The following is an 18412-nucleotide window of genomic DNA, read 5'->3' as shown; positions in this document are numbered from 1 at the left end:
ACAGTTAAAAAATTTAATCACGCGGTTAATCACATTGTTAAACAATAAAAGAATATAATTTATTCAAATATTTTTGGATGTTTTCTACATTTTAAAATATATAGATTTCAATTATAATGCAGAATACAAAGTATACAGTGCTCACTTTACATTTATTTTTGATTACAAATATTTGCACTGTAAAAAACAAAATAAATAGTATTTTCAAGTCACCTAATAATACAAGTCCTGTAGTGCAATCTCTTTATCATGACAGTTGAACTTACAAATGTAGACTTATATACAAAAAATAACTGCATTCAAAAATAAACCAATGTAAAACTTTAGAACCCACAAGTCCACTCAGTCCTATTTCTTGTTCGGCCAATTGCTCAGACAGACAAGTTTGTTTACATTTGCAGGAGATAATGCTGCCTGCTTCTTGTTCACAATGTCACTTGAAAGTGAGAACAGGCATTTGCATGGCACTGTTGCAGCTGATGTCACAAGATATTTACATGCCAGATGCGCTAAAGATTCATATGTCCCTTCATCCTTCATCCACCATTACAGAGGACATGCATCCATGCTGATGACAGGTTCTGCTCGATAATAATCCAAAGCAGTGCAGACCGACGCATGTTCATTTTCATCATCTGAATCAGATACCACCAGGAGAAGGTTGATTTTCTTTTTGGTGATTCGGGTTAGTTTTCGCATCAGAGTGTTGCTCTTTTAAGACTTCTGAAAGAACACTCCACACCTCGTCCCTCTCAGATTTTGGAAGGCACTTCAGATTCTTAAACCTTGGGTCAAGTGCTATAGCTATCTTTAGAAATCTCACATTGGTACCTTCTTTACGTTTTGTTCTTAAAATGAACAACATGTGCTGAGTTATCATCTGAAACTGCTATAACAGGAAATATATGGCAGAATGTGGAACAACAGCACTGAAGACATACAATCCTCCCCCAAGGAGTTCAGTCATAAATTTAATTAAAACTTTTTTTTTCTTTTTACAAGCATCTTCTAGAATGGTGGCCGAAGCATGAAGAGGCGTATGAATGTTTAGCATATCTGGCACATAAATATCTTGTAATGCCAGCTACAAAATGTCCCATGCAAATGCCTGTTCTTATTTACTATGTCACCAGAAAGTGAGAAGTGGGCAGCATTATCGCCCATAAATGTAAACAAACTTGTTTGTTTTAGCAATTGGATGAAGAAGAAGTAGGACTGAGTGGACTTGTAGGCTCTAAAGTTTTGCATTGTTTTGTTTTTGAGTGCAGTTATGTAACAACAAAAATCTACATTTGTAAGTTGCATTTTCATGACAGATTGTACTACAGTACTCTTATGAGGTGAACTGAAAAATACTATTTTTTTGTTTATAATTTTACAGTGCAATTATTTGTAATAAAAATAATATAAAGTGAGAAATGTACAGTTTGTGTTCTGTGTTATAACTGAAATAAATATATCTGAAAATGTAAAAAAGCCATCCAAAATATTTGATAAATTTCAGTTGGTATTCTATTGTTTAACAGTGTGATTAAAACAATTAATCACAGTTAATTTTTTAATGGCTATTAATTTTGAGTTAAACATGAGTTAACTGCACTTAATCGACAGCCCTACTTACAAGTGTCTAAATCCTTTTTGAAAATGACTTCAATCCTTTTTAAAATCGATGCCTGAGAGATTAAGGGACAAATCTGTAAAAGTATTTACGCACTTAAAGATGCAAATAGTTATCTAGTGGAATTTACAAAGCATCTAAAGAATTCTTAGAAGTCAATGGGAGTTAGGCACCTAACCTGTCTTGCCCAAAGTCAGACAGAAGTCTGTGGCAGAGCCAGGAATTAAATCCATGTTTCCTGAGGTCTAGCCTAATACCTTAACCACAAGATCATCCATCCGTCCAAATGGATAACCACATAACATTTCCATTTAAATTATGTAAGAAGCCACAGCATGGTGGGCGAAAGCCTGAGCAAGCCCAGAAAAGGAGATCATTAATTTTATTAGTAGCAGGCAGTACTTCAGTTTTGTACACTGTTTGTCTTTTCCTCTTTCAGAGGTAACTACTACTACTAAATTGCTGATAGAATCCAAAACACCCTGGAGGATAAAATCTGATATATCTTCTACTAGATCAGTAGCAGCTTAAAGGAAATCCCATTTAAACTATTAATAGTTCTATCAACAAGATGTAAAATGAATCTACATAAATATAAGTTATATTATTAGCCAAGGACAAATAAAATACATTTCCACTAGCTTCCAAAGTAAATAGGCTGATTAGCATTTCACATGAAAGTGACAAGATTTCAGCTGGGAATGCTGAATAATCTAGAAATGTTACTGCCATTGTTCTTTTACATGCTAGCAAAAAAGATCTTGGTAAAGATTTCTCCATGGCCTTAGCACGGTTAAAGAACACAGAATATGAATATTCCTTGTGCTGGGGGCGGGGGGAAGTTAAATGTGAAAGTTGAACTGCATCAAAATGACATTGATGTTGGTACAACACTCGGAAGCATAGGTTTCAGTAACACTGGTTTAAAATGAGACCACCAAAAACATCTAAATGATAGAAATAAGGCTCCACATTTAACATACTATTATAAAACATCTAAAAGGACACTACTGAAAATGATAATTGAAGTAAACACCGAAAAGGAAAATCTGCATTGAAAAATATTTTACGTACAATAACATGCACTACAAGATAAAGTAAGATATACTATCTCATTAATATGTTATGTATTTATTTTTACTGCATTTGTCCCATGAGATAAAATAGATGCACTACAAATGAATATAGGTCTACGCCATCAGAAAGCAAAATCATTTATCATGGTCAAAAAAGCAGGTGCATAAATTATGCTTCTTACTAGACAAGTGTAGCATTTGCAGCAGCCGAGTAACTCCTGCATCACTCGGCTGTTTTTCAGTACATAAATATTGTTCTTTCATCTTGTCGTGATTTATCAGAATGGAGACTCAATGGATGCCAAACCCCAGGGCCACATTATCTATCCCACTAATAAGTGTGTATAATGCAGGTAACAAGAGACGAAGGGGCAAAGTTGAGCCAAATGCGTCCCTTCTTCCTCCCGAGATGGGGGACACCCCTTTATGTGAACACTTCACAATCCAGATTCAACGTTAGCTCAGGTGATCTGCCCAGTCAGGTGAGAGACCTGAGCTGGTACAGCCTCTCTGGGCATTACTGGGGGCAAAAGGTTAGAAATACCACTGCAAAATCCATTGAATGTTGATGCTGATGAGAACAGCATTAATGTGATTCCCATACTTCTTACCTGCATCAGCCAACACTACTAGGCCATCAGTACCATTCCCGCTCACAAATCAAACTATCTGCCAGGGAGGAGGCAGGGCTGGGGAACAGTGTGTTGGGGCCAGAACTTCACCAAGATGCACTGAGACGTGCGGGTGTAGGACTGGGACTTCTTATGAATTCATGAGATCTGCTTGTGTAGGAGATCAAGATACCGACTCTCTTCGAGGCTAATCCTCTTGGAGACAGTAATTCTTCTTCTTCCCTATGCTTTTACACCAAAGGGGATGCTATTGACCCAAACACTTTCAGGAGTAGTTCCTTTACTGTCAAGAAGTAGATTATACCAGAGATGCAAGCCTAGTATTGCAGAAGAGAAAACAAGCTGGCATGCTTGCATACACCTAGAATTTAATAAATAAAAATCAAAGGCTGCCCAGACATTTAATAAAATATGGAACATGGGGAATTTCTAGGTTCTTTGAAGACAGCCTATGTTTAAAAACGTGTCTACTATACCCACTGTATAGTATGGTCAACGGGGTCCCTCACACAACTAGAGGGGTTTATTTGGGTTTTTGTTGCTGCTGCTATTGAATTTTTTTTCTTTTTTCTGGTTACTATTGGAAGAGGACTAAGGACGATTTTCAGTAACGCTAGATTTATTTTTTTCAATTAAATTCAAAATTTTATTAGGTCAGATAGATCATGTTAGCTCAGCTTCTCCCAGAAAGACAAGTTCTGATCAGTAACATTTGCAAAGTGATTCTTTTCCATTTCGGTCTTTGTAAACTGTAACACAGAGCAAGAAACACTATGGTTTCTCATGAAAAGGCTGGGATGGGTCAAAATACCTCCCATAGACCTTAATGTACAGAAATTCCATTCACATATATTAACTAAGTGATTAACAGAATACTGGCCCGGTCATGCAGAAATTTCCTTCCCTGCAAACTATGAGAGGACAAATCTTGGTTCCATCTATGTCAGTGGAGCTAGGATTCCACTCCAGGACTTCAATGGGACCATAAGACCAAAACAGTATCCTCCAACCTCAGCCTAATGTGATTTCTATAATACATTAATGCATTATTTAATACAACATTGTCCAACAGGGAAAGCATAATAAAAACAGCAATACTTTCCCAAAATTTTAAAGTGGCTAGTTCTCAGAAATAAAGCTAAGTACGGTGTTATCCTAGATTAGCTGGTCTTTAAACAAAAACAAAAAAAACATTACCCACACACTTTGATCTTCTCATTCATTCATTCATTCCTAGGAACAGCAATTTATTGTACTGTATTTATCTGTGATCCACACTGCTTTCCAATTATCCTGTGCATTGAACATAAAATGTTATGACCATTGCTTCCAAAATCCTGCGTTACTCAGTAAGTTAGTGAATTTTGGTTCAGCACTTCATGCCTTCCTGAGACTTCTTTCATACCACGCTAAATTACCTCAACGTTCATTCCTTTCACAAATCTGCTTTTTGGGTAAGGAACTTTTAATTTTCTGTCTCCTGTCCTCATCACCTTCCTGTTTCTTTATTCTACAAGTTTAAACCATTGCTAGGTTTTCTTAACCTGGAGCTTTATCATGGAGAAAGAGTTTATCTTTATTATAAAATACTCCAACACAATTGTGCGTGTGTACTGCAGTCCACTAACAGAAAGTGCCCTTATTACACTACAAAAGACAAAAACATTCTCAAACTAAACTTTATTCAGATTCTGGTAGTTCTGGTTGAACCTATAAAAGAATGTCACTTATATCTAAAAGCTTTTGCATATTATTAGAGCTAAAATTGCAAAGCTAGGAGGAACACCTTCCTTCCCCTCCACTTGACACCAACTATTGATAAGTGAGTACAACTCCAGATAAACAGTGATGGCACCCTCTCCTGTTATCTAGCAATAGCTTGTGCTAATGCAATTACTGTCAGAGCACAAAAATCATCTTCCATTAATAAACACGGTTGTTGGAATATGAGGGAGAGAAGGTAGGTGAAGTAGTATCTTTTACTGGACCAACTTTGGTTAGAGGAAAAGACAAGCCTTCAAACTTCAGAGAGTTCTTCCCTAGGTCTGGAGAAAGTAAGCAGAGTATTTGAGCTAATCACAAAGAGGGACAAATTGTTAAACAGAAGCGGTAGGAGACCACTTAAAATGAAGTATGGTTATAGCTGTGTTGATCCCAGGGTATGAGAGAGACAAGGTACGTGAGGTAATATCTTTTATTGAAACCACTTTTGTTGGTAGAAGGAAGATTAAGCTTCACAGAAATCTTCCTTATGTTTCGAGTTGTACTGGAAGACCTGATGAAGAGCTCTGTGAAGTTTGAAAGCATCTTTCCGCCAACAGAAGGTGCCCAATAAAAAGATATTATCTCCCCTACCTTACGTCTCTAAAATGGACAATTAAGGGTTGTCAGGCAATAGGGTGAGTTGCAGACAGTTAGAAAGACTTAGAGGAACTTGCCATGAAGTTGTGTGATTTCTTGATGGATGGTTTGGTGGTTCTTGTTTTTTTCCATGGCATGTCCCATAGCTGATAAAAAGCCTAAAGTACTGATTTAAAATTATGTATTATAATATGCTTCTCATTAGGATTTTACAGAAAGTTTGATCAAATGATTCCAATCATTTCTTGTAATCATTAGATCACAGGCATTTTCAGGAACAGAAGTCCAGTGATTGCCTTCAAGAAAACAAACACTGTGCTGTAAAAGTGCTTCAATCTTTAGGGAGCCAGCACTCCCCTTCCAACTACAGCCCATCCGCAGAAAAGAGGATTAAACTGCATTCTCACAACTCTGCAGCTGCTGCCAGGAAATGTTCTATCAGGTTCACAATGATATATAATTAAAGTAATTTTAAAAACACAGTTCTGTTATTGTAATGACTATATATGTGGTACATACATGCAAACCTTAGATTATTTGCTTTATTTGAATGAGTGAGCTACTATTTAAAGTCTATTAAGCATGAGTATGAGACTGAAATGCCCCATTTATATAGAAATATTCTACTGTCATAACTATAAGGAGGGGAAATTTGAAAAGTGTTACTCAAATGTAACTTGGGGAAAGAAAAGGACTCTGATTTAGTAGAAGTTTGATATTTTAGTTGGAAACAGTCTCTGTTTATTAAAGCAAGGAACTGGGATTCAGGATTTCCAGGTTCTTTTTCTTACCCTGTCAATGATTGTCATTTGAGAAGTCACTTATGATCGTAAATGTCTTTGTCTGCCCATCGACAAGTGTATATAAATCTTACCTACTGCACAGTGGTGCTGTGAGGCTAAATTAAACAAACATTTATACAGTGCTTAAAAGATTCTGAACATAGAAGGCACTAAAATAATGAATACTTGAAAAATAGTTATCCTGGGCTAATCCATTATTCCATCCTGAAAGACGAACAGACAGTACAGTCGCAATCCACCGTCTTTCCCATATAACCCCAGCCTGTGCAGTGAGCACTAGAGGATCTGTGCAGTGTGGGAGGCAGTCAGGATGCCTTTTGGGGGGAGAGTGAATTCAGGAATGTGGAAACTGGAAACAGGGAATTGAATATTTAGAAAAAATATATAGAAATTAGGGCCTGTTAGGAGACATGTAAAGTACAGCTGTGATGTCTGTCACTAAAGACGTCCATGTATATATTTCTTATACCCAGCAATTAACCTTGTGGTACAGATTAAGCTTTTAAAAATCAAAGTTGAAATAATCTTTGAAATTTTAAGTATTCATTAATAACCTGAAATTGTCCTTTAGATATTCCATAATTAGAGTGTTCTCCTAATTTAGTAATCCCACAGACTTCAGAGTGATTCAAATCTTCATCTCCTGTCACAATGACATAACCAAACTGGCTTGAAGCACTCATAGTAAAAGTCACTTTGTGATGAATTATTAACTCAAAGGATCAGGTGACGTCTTTATATTTTGAAGTAAATTTAAAAACCCAGGGCAGATGATACTCTCTAGTCACTGTTGCAATTCCTATGATGATGGCTGAATTGGCAACCAGTCTTGGTGTAACACAGAATTTAAGGTAATTAATTTGCCACAAATTGAAGGTTGAAGATAAATTTGTTAGCATCTATCAGCCAGATTCCCTTTTGCATTAAAATTAACTCATTGTGAGGTGGTTAGAGGAGATGTCCATGAGCCAGTTATGGCTCCCAATTTTCAAACTCTCCTAACCCTGACTTTAAGTATAGCAACAGGGCTGCTCCGAAGTTGGGACCACTGACGGTGGTCCCTAATTATTACAAACCATCTGGAGAATCGACACAGTGGACTGGAGCTCTCTTCTGCATGCTCCCCACCCACTTCATCCCTGTATGTCTCCTCTGATAGATAAGGAGAGGCCACTTGGCACAGGCCCTGGCTCTGCCAGATTTACACCAGCTGAGAATTCCCAACTGCCAGGAAAATTCTCAACTGGCCAATTGCAGCCAAATCACATCCTTTTATCACATCTCAGGCAGCACAAAGTGAAAGGAGCTGGGACTGCGAATCTGGGTCTCTATACGGACGTATTTGCGAGGTACACAGTTTGCTCTGCTTCTGAAAACACATTTAGGCAAAGATATATATACACACATCTTTATTTATTGATGCACTTATTTATACATTGGGTATCTGATTTTTAAATGTGTATGAAGGACTAATCTGAATGAACAGTACGATTATGTTATTTTAATGAATGTAGTGTAGGAGTCTTAGTCATAGACAATGACCCATTATGCTAGGTGCTGTACAAACACAGAACAAAGAGTCTCTGCTCCAGAGAGTTTACAATCTAAATATCTATAAGTGTGTGCAGACCTATTGTTTATGTAATGAATCTGTTGAGTGTCTTGCTGCTATTGGGGGTGGGGGAGACGCAAATACCAGGGTTGAGCATGTAGTTGCACTATTTCACATGAGCTAAGTATGCAGTTGGGGAATAAGGCCAAATCACAAGAAGCAAATCAACAGTTCAGTAAACATACATAATGTAAACTATCCCAATGAATATTCCATGTCTTAGTTCAGTGGCTCTCAACCTTTCCAGACTACTGGACCACTTTCAGGAGTCTGATTTGTCTTGAGTATCCCCAAGTTACACCTCACTTAAAAACTACTTGCTTAGAAAAATCAGACAAAAATTCAAAAAAGTGTCACAGCACACTATTACTGAAAAATGCTTACTTTCTCATTTTTACCATATGATTATAAAATAAATCAATTGGAATATAAATATTAGTGTATGGTATACAGAGCAGTATAAACAAGTAATTGTCTGTATGAAATTTTAATTTGTACTGATTTTGCTTGTACTTCTGTGTAGACTATTGTAAAACTAGGCAGATATCTAGATGAGTTGATGTACCCTCTGGAAGACCTCTTTGTATCCCCATGGGTACACGTACCCCTGGTTGAGAACCACTGTATTAAATGATCATATAGATAACTCACTAGAAATGGGGAAAACCATTGCTAGCATTCCATTTAGGCAACCACCTCTATCCCCTTGAGACGTCTGTCCTATATAACACTTGGGTTGGAAAAGGATAGGTAACCCTGAAATGTTCCAGTTTTCCCAGGAACCAGAGATTTTTTACAAAAGGGCCAAGGAAAAATCTTGGCCTAAATCCTCACCCCCATTTTGTGGTGTTTTTATTCCTGATAGCATTAGTTTTTCTAAGTGTTTCCCACCTGTAGCTTCAGCTTGCTAGCCTTTTCAGATCAGTACTTCTCTGCACAATGTCAACCCACTCATACAACAGCACTAGGGGCAAACCAATAGTGTCCCTTCCTCTGTTTCCTTCTTACCAGAATAGAATTTCTCATCTCGCTATTATCATGGCATCACATATTCTATCTGTGCTTGAGTACGTTTTTGAAGATATTACACATGATCTACTCTTTTCAGGCCATGGATATTTGATCACATTCAAATACACTTACTGTTCTAAGTGCATATGCCTTATGATGGCCCTTCGATACTGTCAGGACTGAGATCCCCACTTTGAACTTTAGGGTACAAATGTAGGGGCCTGCGTGAAAAACTTCTAAGCTTAACTACCAGCTTAGCTCTGGTTCGGCTGCCACCATCAATGGATTCCCTCCCTGGGAAGCCTTGAAAAACCCTCACCAAATCCCTGGTGAAAACAAATCCAAAACCCCTTGGATCTTAAAACAAGGAGAAATTAACCATTCCCCTCCTTCCTCCCACCAACTCCTGGTGAATCAGTTCCAACCCCCCCCCTGGGATCTACAACAGGGAGAAATTAACCATCCCCCCTCCTTCCTCCCACCAACTCCTGGTGAATCAAGATCCAAAACCCCTTTGGATCTAAAACAAGGAAAAATCAATCAGGTTCTTAAAAAGAAGGTTTTTAATTAAAGAAAAAGGTAAAAATCATCTCTGTAAAATCAGTATGGAAATAACCTTACAGGGTAATCAAACTTAAAGAGCTCAGAGGACTCCCCTCTAGTCTCAGGTTCAAAGTACAGCAAACAAAGATAAACACTCTGGTAAAAGGTACATTTACAAGTTGAGAAAAACAAAGGAAAACTAACACGCCTTGCCTGGCTATTTACTTACAAGTTTGAAATAGGAGAGGCTTGTTTAGAAAGATGTGGAGAACCTGGATTGATGTCTGGTCCCTCTCATTCCCGGAGAACGAACACCGTCCCAAAACAAAGAACACAAACAAAAGCCTTCCCCCCCCCAAGATTTGAAAGTATCTTGTCCCCTTATTGGTCCTTTAGGTCAGATGCCAGCCAGGTTACCTGAGCTTCTTAACCCTTTACAGGGAAAAGGATTTTGGAGTCTCTGGCCAGGAGGGATTTATAGTACTGTACACAGGACAGCTATTACCCTTCCCTTTATAGTTATGACACGCCCCCCAAATCACAGATAGTGTTGGATGTTCGGTTCCACACTGGCTGTGATTTCTTCCTGGAGTTTTAGGAGAAAACAGAGTTAATAAGACACATGTACCTTTAGACATACGACTGATTATATAAAAACTAACAATATGTTTCATTCCAAAAACAATTGTTAACCAGTTAACTCTGGGAAACTTTCCCGGGAAAGTGCATCAGCCACTTTGTTAGAAGCTCCCGAAATGTGTTGTATTTCAAAATCAAAATCTTGGAGAGCTAAACTCCACCGAAGAAGTTTTTTGTTATTTCCCTTGGCGGTATGAAGCCACTGTAGCGCAGCATGGTCTGTTTGTAGTTGGAAACGCCGTCCCCAAACATATGGGCGTAGCTTTTCCAGCGCGTACACAATGGCGTAGCATTCCTTTTCGCTGATTGACCAATGGCTTTCCCTCTCAGACAGTTTCTTACTGAGAAACACGACAGGATGGAATTCTTGATCCGGTCCTTCCTGCATTAAAACTGCTCCCACGCCTCGCTCGGACGCATCTGTGGTTACTTGGAACAGTTTGTCAAAGTCTGGGGCCCTTAGCACAGGGTCAGACATGAGTGTTGCCTTAAGCTGGTTAAAGGCCTTTTGACACTCATTAGTCCACTGAACTGCATTTGGCTGTTTCTTTTTGGTTAGGTCTGTCAGCGGGGAGGCGATTTGGCTGTAGTGGGGTACAAATCGCCTATAATATCCAGCCAAGCCTAAGAAGGATTGGACCTGTTTCTTAGACTTTGGAACCGGCCACTTTTGGATAGCATCCACTTTGGCCTGTATGGGATTTATAGTTCCTTGACCCACCTGGTGCCCCAGGTAAGTCACTCTGTTTTGGCCTATTTGACACTTTTTAGCCTTAACAGTTAGTCCTGCCTGCTGGATGCGCTCGAAAACTTTTTCCAGGTGCTCCATGTGCTCTGCCCATGAATCAGAAAAAATGGCCACATCATCGAGGTAGGCAACTGCAGATTCTCCCAATCCCGCTAGGAGACCATCTACAAGTCTTTGGAAGGTGGCGGGTGCATTTCGCAACCCGAAAGGGAGTACATTGAATTCATACACCCCTGCCTGGGTGACGAAGGCTGACCTTTCCTTAGCGGGTTCATCTAGTGGTACTTGCCAGTACCCCCTGGTTAAGTCTAAAGTAGAGATGAATTGGGCATGTCCCAATTTCTCCAATAGCTCATCTGTACGTGGCATTGGATAGTTGTCAGGACGAGTTACAGCATTTAGCTTACGGTAGTCCACGCAAAAGCGTATTTCCCCATCTGGTTTGGGAACTAGAACCACTGGAGATGCCCATGCACTCTTAGAGGGGCAGATTATACCCATCTGTAGCATGTCCTGGATCTCCCTTTGTATAGCAGTTTTGGCATGAGGTGACTCCCGGTAGGGTGGGGTTCTAATAGGGTGAGCATTACCTGTGTCAATGGAGTGGTATGCCCGTTCGGTCCATCCTGGAGTGGCTGAGAAAATTGGTGCAAAGCTTGTGCACAGCTCCTTGATCTGCTGTCGCTGCAGACGTCCAAGGGTCATGGAGAGGTTCACCTCTTCCACGCCACCATCCTTTTTTCCTTCGTAGTAGACACCTTCAGGCCACTCCGCGTCATCTGTTTCCTGGGCTGTAAACTGGCAAACGTTTAATTCTCTGGAATAAAAGGGCTTAAGAGAATTAACATGGTATACCTTAGGCTTTATGTTGGAGGTGGGGGAGGCTATGAGATAGTTAACAGCTCCTAGGCGCTCCTGGACCGTGAATGGTCCTTCCCACGACGCTTCCATTTTATGGGCCTGGATTGCCTTTAAGACCATGACTTGGTCTCCTACTTTGAAGGACCGTTCTCTGGAATGTTTATCATACCAGGCCTTTTGCTCTTCCTGAGCATCCTTTAGGTTTTCTTTAGCAAGGGCCAAAGAATGTCGGAGGGTGTTTTGTAGGTTGCTTACAAAGTCTAGAATGTTTGTTCCTGGAGAAGGCGTAAACCCCTCCCATTGCTGCTTCACCAACTGTAATGGCCCCTTAACCTCACGGCCATACACAAGTTCAAATGGTGAAAACCCTAAACTGGGATGTGGTACAGCCCTGTAGGCAAAAAGCAACTGCTGCAACACGAGGTCCCAATCATTGGAGTGTTCATTTACAAATTTACGTATCATGGCCCCCAAAGTTCCATTAAACCTCTCCACCAGGCCATTGGTTTCATGGTGGTAAGGGGTGGCAACCAACTGATTCACCAGGAGTTGGTGGGAGGAAGGAGGGGAATGGTTAATTTCTCCTTGTTTTAAGATCCAAGGGGTTTTGGATTTGTTTTCACCAGGGATTTGGTGAGGGTTTTTCAAGGCTTCCCAGGGAGGGAATCCATTGATGGTGGCAGCCGAACCAGAGCTAAGCTGGTAGTTAAGCTTAGAAGTTTTTCACGCAGGCCCCTACATTTGTACCCTAAAGTTCAAAGTGGGGATCTCAGTCCTGACATGGTGAATAGCGGTGGGATCATTTTAAACCCAAAAGCCAGTGAGATTTTTTTTTCCTTCTAGCTGCTTGGAAAGCCGAGCTGGAAGTAGATAGATGCATATCTTATCTCTCCTTACCTGAAGGCAGAGGTGTTAAGTTTTTTTTTACAGGTCCTTTGTTAAGAGAAGGGTTCAATTAGCAAATGACTGGTAAAAGGTATTTACAAGCTGAATTGTTTTTTTTTCTTTTTACATCCTCGGGAGTAGCTAGTTAGAAAGTTGCTGTTAACTCTGCAGCAGCCAGAGCTGAGAGCTTCCCAGTTTGTCAACTGCAAAGGGGGTTACCCAGCACAAGAAAACAGGAAAATGACTACCAAAGAAGTAGCTAACAAAATAGAACTGGCCAAACTAGAAGCAGAAGAAAATGAAAGAAAACATCAGAGACTGCTTCAATTAACAAAACTCGAGACAGAGCAGAGAGAAAGAGAAGAAAAAGCCAAAGAGGAGGCCCACAAGAGAGAGATGGAGCTGAAAGAAAAAGAGATGGAGGAGAGAGAAAAAGAAAGGAAGCATGAACTGGAAGTAGCAAAGGCTAAGCAGGATGCACCAGCCAATGCTAACAACCCCCCTCCAGGTACCACTTCCCATCCCAGAAAATTCCCCATCTACAAGGCAGGCGATGATACTGAGGCCTTCTTAGAAAATTTTGAAAGGGCCAGGACTGAGATCCCCACTTTGAACTTTAGGGTACAAATGTAGGGGCCTGCGTGAAAAACTTCTAAGCTTAACTACCAGCTTAGCTCTGGTTCGGCTGCCACCATCAATGGATTCCCTCCCTGGGAAGCCTTGAAAAACCCTCACCAAATCCCTGGTGAAAACAAATCCAAAACCCCTTGGATCTTAAAACAAGGAGAAATTAACCATTCCCCTCCTTCCTCCCACCAACTCCTGGTGAATCAGTTCCAACCCCCCCCCTGGGATCTACAACAGGGAGAAATTAACCATCCCCCCTCCTTCCTCCCACCAACTCCTGGTGAATCAAGATCCAAAACCCCTTTGGATCTAAAACAAGGAAAAATCAATCAGGTTCTTAAAAAGAAGGTTTTTAATTAAAGAAAAAGGTAAAAATCATCTCTGTAAAATCAGTATGGAAATAACCTTACAGGGTAATCAAACTTAAAGAGCTCAGAGGACTCCCCTCTAGTCTCAGGTTCAAAGTACAGCAAACAAAGATAAACACTCTGGTAAAAGGTACATTTACAAGTTGAGAAAAACAAAGGAAAACTAACACGCCTTGCCTGGCTATTTACTTACAAGTTTGAAATAGGAGAGGCTTGTTTAGAAAGATGTGGAGAACCTGGATTGATGTCTGGTCCCTCTCATTCCCGGAGAACGAACACCGTCCCAAAACAAAGAACACAAACAAAAGCCTTCCCCCCCCCAAGATTTGAAAGTATCTTGTCCCCTTATTGGTCCTTTAGGTCAGATGCCAGCCAGGTTACCTGAGCTTCTTAACCCTTTACAGGGAAAAGGATTTTGGAGTCTCTGGCCAGGAGGGATTTATAGTACTGTACACAGGACAGCTATTACCCTTCCCTTTATAGTTATGACAGATACCAAGATGCATTTCTCACTATCTACTGCTCTTTCAGTACTTCTTTATTACAGTGACCTGTTTATTCATCAGGTACGTCTTCACTGCTGTTCACCTGAGTGCCTTCTAAGTAGTTCAAACTAACAGATACAAGAAAAAAAACTCACCAACTCAATAAAAATACTTCCCTTTATTACCTCTTCAGATGGCTCATAATGCTGATATCACAGTGGTTAGCCAAACATGGCTGGTTAAACATGTATGTTTTACACTATATGCTGGGCGTGAATTCCGTACACATAGGCCCACAGCTAAGTTATGAAGTTTGGCCCATTCTGCGTACCTACCGAGGAGTAAGGGACTGTTTTGCATCCATACCATGGGTAGCAACACAGACAAGAGATTGACCTCCACAGAACCCCTATGTCCATCCTGTGCCTGTGAGTGGGGAGTAGTTGGGAGCTTTGGCTTGGCCCCCTGGTGACCCGGCCAGTGCAGCTGCACCAGTGAGCTGGGGAGCAGGTATAGGATTAATGCCCCTCAGATCACAGGGGCAACACAGCTACCCAGTGCCCATAACAGGGTTTGTGATATACCTACACTAGATCCCCGAAGTAATATAAAAATCCTTGATCTCGACATGGCAGTGAATGAAAAAAGACATAGGGATGGATTTTAAGCAACAGGCTGCAGCTTTTACCCTTAACACAGGGGAGAGCTACCGTCAGCCCCATCACACATACTCCCACATACCAGGCATTTTAATTGGTTCCAGTACAGGGGTCATAGTACTCACACCATTTAACTTGGGATAGACTCTCCTAAGCTTAACCCACCCTCAACTGGTCAATGAGTAGAGACAGATTCTAGAAGGGGAAGCGTCACCCCAGCATCCCTCCACGTGTGCTCTCCTTCCCCTTTCTACCATTGCTGGTTCCATCAAGATTTCCACTCATTGAGGTGGGTTGGAGGCATCCATTTCATTGCATGTTATTACTGTGATCAATATCTGTCGCCAGTAAACAATATCTGAAAATTTGGTTCTCATCGCTGTGAAATATTTAGGAAATGGGACCACCTAGGATTTTCTGTTCATTCTAAACTTTTTAAAGAAGCCGGAGAAATGGTTGAAAGGTGTTAAATACACCGAATGCCACCTAAGCTGTATCAGGTATCAGTGCAACAACGTATCAATTCAATGCAATCTTAAGAAGAAAAAGATGCTGCACAGCATTTGAGTTGGCATTGAAGATTATGAGTTCTGAGACAAGACAAGCTGCCTATATTAAAGAAAGTTTATGCACTATACCTGCCAGATTGTTAGTGTTGTAGGAGTAACCTACATTACCATGTGTTTCACATTGGTTTTAATAGGGTACCTATGCAGTTATCACACTTTATTTTTAGGTTTTTTTGTTTGTTTTTACATGCACCTTTCATTTCATGTTGATTACATGAACACTTTCCACTAAGTTATTTCTGTAGTGCATCTAAAGCACAAAATTATTACAGAACTATAGCTTGTCCTTCATGTGGAAAACACATGTTCAGTATTATGTTGCAAGAGTGTCTGGGATTCATTTCAATTTTAAATTATAATGAATACTGCATATTGTCACTTCCTGTGATATTAAATCCAAAATAGTTTTAATACCACATAAATATGCATTCAAATGAACAGAGGAATTTATGCAAATTCCATCTTCTTCAGCAATAGCAACCTAATGAAACAATTCCAGATTCCCTCTTTCTAAGGCCCCAAAGTGCAGCATCATCACCTCTGCAATTTTTATATGGATTATGTTGACAAATGAAATGCAGTGACTTACTCAATGACAGTTTGGGGAGTGAGCAAACAGGCTAACACCTTCCGACTCGTGGATAATACAGGCAATCTGCAAACGCATGATGTATGCTTCTGAACCAGTTTTATAATAATGGAGAATACAAACCTCAGATGGTTGTTTGAGAGCACTGTAAACCCCACTATAATCTCTGCATTTCAGAATGCTTTCTCCTTAATGATATGGAGAGAGAATTATGCTTTCAAGTCCTGCAGTGTTTACTCCAATTCAAGTCTATGCAAGTTTTACTTGCTTACAGATGGTAGGTTCAGACACTGCTCTCATAAAAATAATGAAATGTTCATAATGAAACATTCATTTCTATTTAACATGTTAACCCTTGCCAGGACATATTACCATATGTCTATAGAAGTGAATTTTATATAAGGGCACTGAAAGTGAATAGCATCTTCTGAGTACCCTACCCCTAACTGGCACATGAGGGATCCTCAAATATTTCAGCCTAGAAAATCCAAAAACAATGACTTCCAAGAAGTTAACTTGTGGTGGATTAATTTTCCTATGCCCACAGATGCCTCCCAGGTTCCCAGCCTATCTGGGAAAATCTAAGCCAGTGTGACATTTTATTTCTCTGTTTGGTTAGAACATCGGTATTACCCAATAGACATGTTGAAGTATTTCTTAGGAAGGCTGGACTTGGGAGATTGTGATTTCATCAGCCACTGAAGCCATAGGCAATCCTAGCATCAAAATGTCATGAAATGCCCTGGGCCCCAAATACTTCTATGCCCTGAAGCATTTTTTATTGAATAAACGTGTTTGACCTCTCTCCCCAGGCCTGCAAACTTCCTCCCTTCAAATAGAAGAGAATGGATTTCCTCAGTGAATTTGCCAAAATAAATGATGAAGAAGAAAATTGATACAATATCTCATAACTGCTTGAAAGGTGGACAGGAATAGTATGACATGAGTCAATGTCTAATAATTTTCTGCCTTCAAAGAACTTCTAGCTGTGTAGAGATAAAAGCTCAGTATTTCAAAATCTGTCTTGTACCATGTCATCATAATATAATATTTTCCACTAGAATACCAGAAGCAATTCAGTATTTTATATTTTCTCCAAGAGTGCATGAAAACCATTCAAGTTTCAAACCCTCGAGTGCTTTGTTTCTGGAACCCCATGATCAGTTTAAGAATGAGAGTATAAGGGAGCCATTACTGAGGAATTATGAAGTCGTCAAACAATTTTAGAGTCAAATTTCTGTTTAGAGAAGAATAGTACAATGTGTAATACATAAATATCTATCCAATCCATACAATTTTTATTTTTGCCTACCTGCCTCTCTGGAAATCTGCATGAAGGACTCCACTCCTTTTTCTCCATAATTTCCTTCAGATGCCAATGTTGACACGTAATTCCACCCCAAAGCTTTTACAATGTCAACCATTGCCTGTGCTTGGAAGGAATCTGGAGGGACCACTCGTGAGAAGAAATCGTAGCGCCTGTCATCACTTAATTCTGGTGCTGTTGAGGCATAACTGATCTGGGGAATCTGTAGGGAAAAAAAAACAGTTGTTGGTAAATAATATGTTCATAAATTCACCGAACTTCTAGCATTAGCTTCAGCTGAGCCTTTGTTAGTCCACCATATACCTATCTGTTATTTTCTTTCTCATTCAGTACTTCAGTGCAAGTCCAATAATCCATCTCTTAAATTACTTCAGGAGTGAACAAATTACAAGAAAAGTAATCAGTGAATTAAAATATTTTCAGTTCTTTCTGAAAATTCTCTTGCCCTTTTAAGGGACTGATACTCACAAATGTCAATTGTGCTATTGAATGACTAGGTTGCACACAGAATTACTGTTGTTGCTGGTGCACAGTGAGTGTGGCATATACAAATGGCCAGTTGTTCACCTAACTGGCCATTTACATCTACAGATACTAATTTATAAATGAAGCCATGTTAGTACGCACAAATTGTTCATGCAATTGCACAGTTTTGCACCCAACATTTTCAAAATCAGGCCCTAGATATTCCAGTCTCTTGTTGACCATTTTGTTCTCTCCTATGGCAGATGTTTAAAGGGCGACACTTTTTTTTTTTTTAATAAGCCATGATCTCCAACTTCCAAGTTAAAACAAATGGCTCATTCGTAAGAAAACCAGAGTAGAACCATTTAAAAATAATGATTCTTCCAAACTCCCCTCTGAGTTCTTGTATCTTTTTGAGATTAAGCTATTTCAAAGCAAACTATTTATATCTTCCCTTGAGGATACCATGGCCAAACATAGCAGTGAAAAGAAACCATCTGTGTACATATCCATTTTACTAGTAATCAGATTGTA

At 39.7% G+C, this 18412-nt stretch overlaps 1 protein-coding gene across 4 annotated transcripts in view; it reads right to left on the bottom strand.

Moving 5' to 3' along the window:
• The window catches only part of GRM7 (glutamate metabotropic receptor 7), a 545183-nt gene that overhangs the window by 356838 nt on the left and 169933 nt on the right, over positions 1 to 18412 (bottom strand). For all 4 annotated transcript variants that reach the window (XM_005288512.5, XM_005288513.5, XM_005288511.5 and 1 more), the window contains exon 2: positions 17399 to 17615. In XM_005288512.5, coding sequence (XP_005288569.2) covers positions 17399 to 17615 — 217 coding nt within the window. The remainder of the gene's footprint in view (positions 1 to 17398; positions 17616 to 18412) is intronic.

This window comes from Chrysemys picta, chromosome 7, assembly GCF_011386835.1.
Source record: "Chrysemys picta bellii isolate R12L10 chromosome 7, ASM1138683v2, whole genome shotgun sequence".
NCBI classification, from domain to species: domain Eukaryota; kingdom Metazoa; phylum Chordata; order Testudines; family Emydidae; genus Chrysemys; species Chrysemys picta.
The sequence above is the reverse complement of the archived record's forward strand: the minus strand, read 5'-3'. Positions and strand labels throughout refer to the sequence as shown.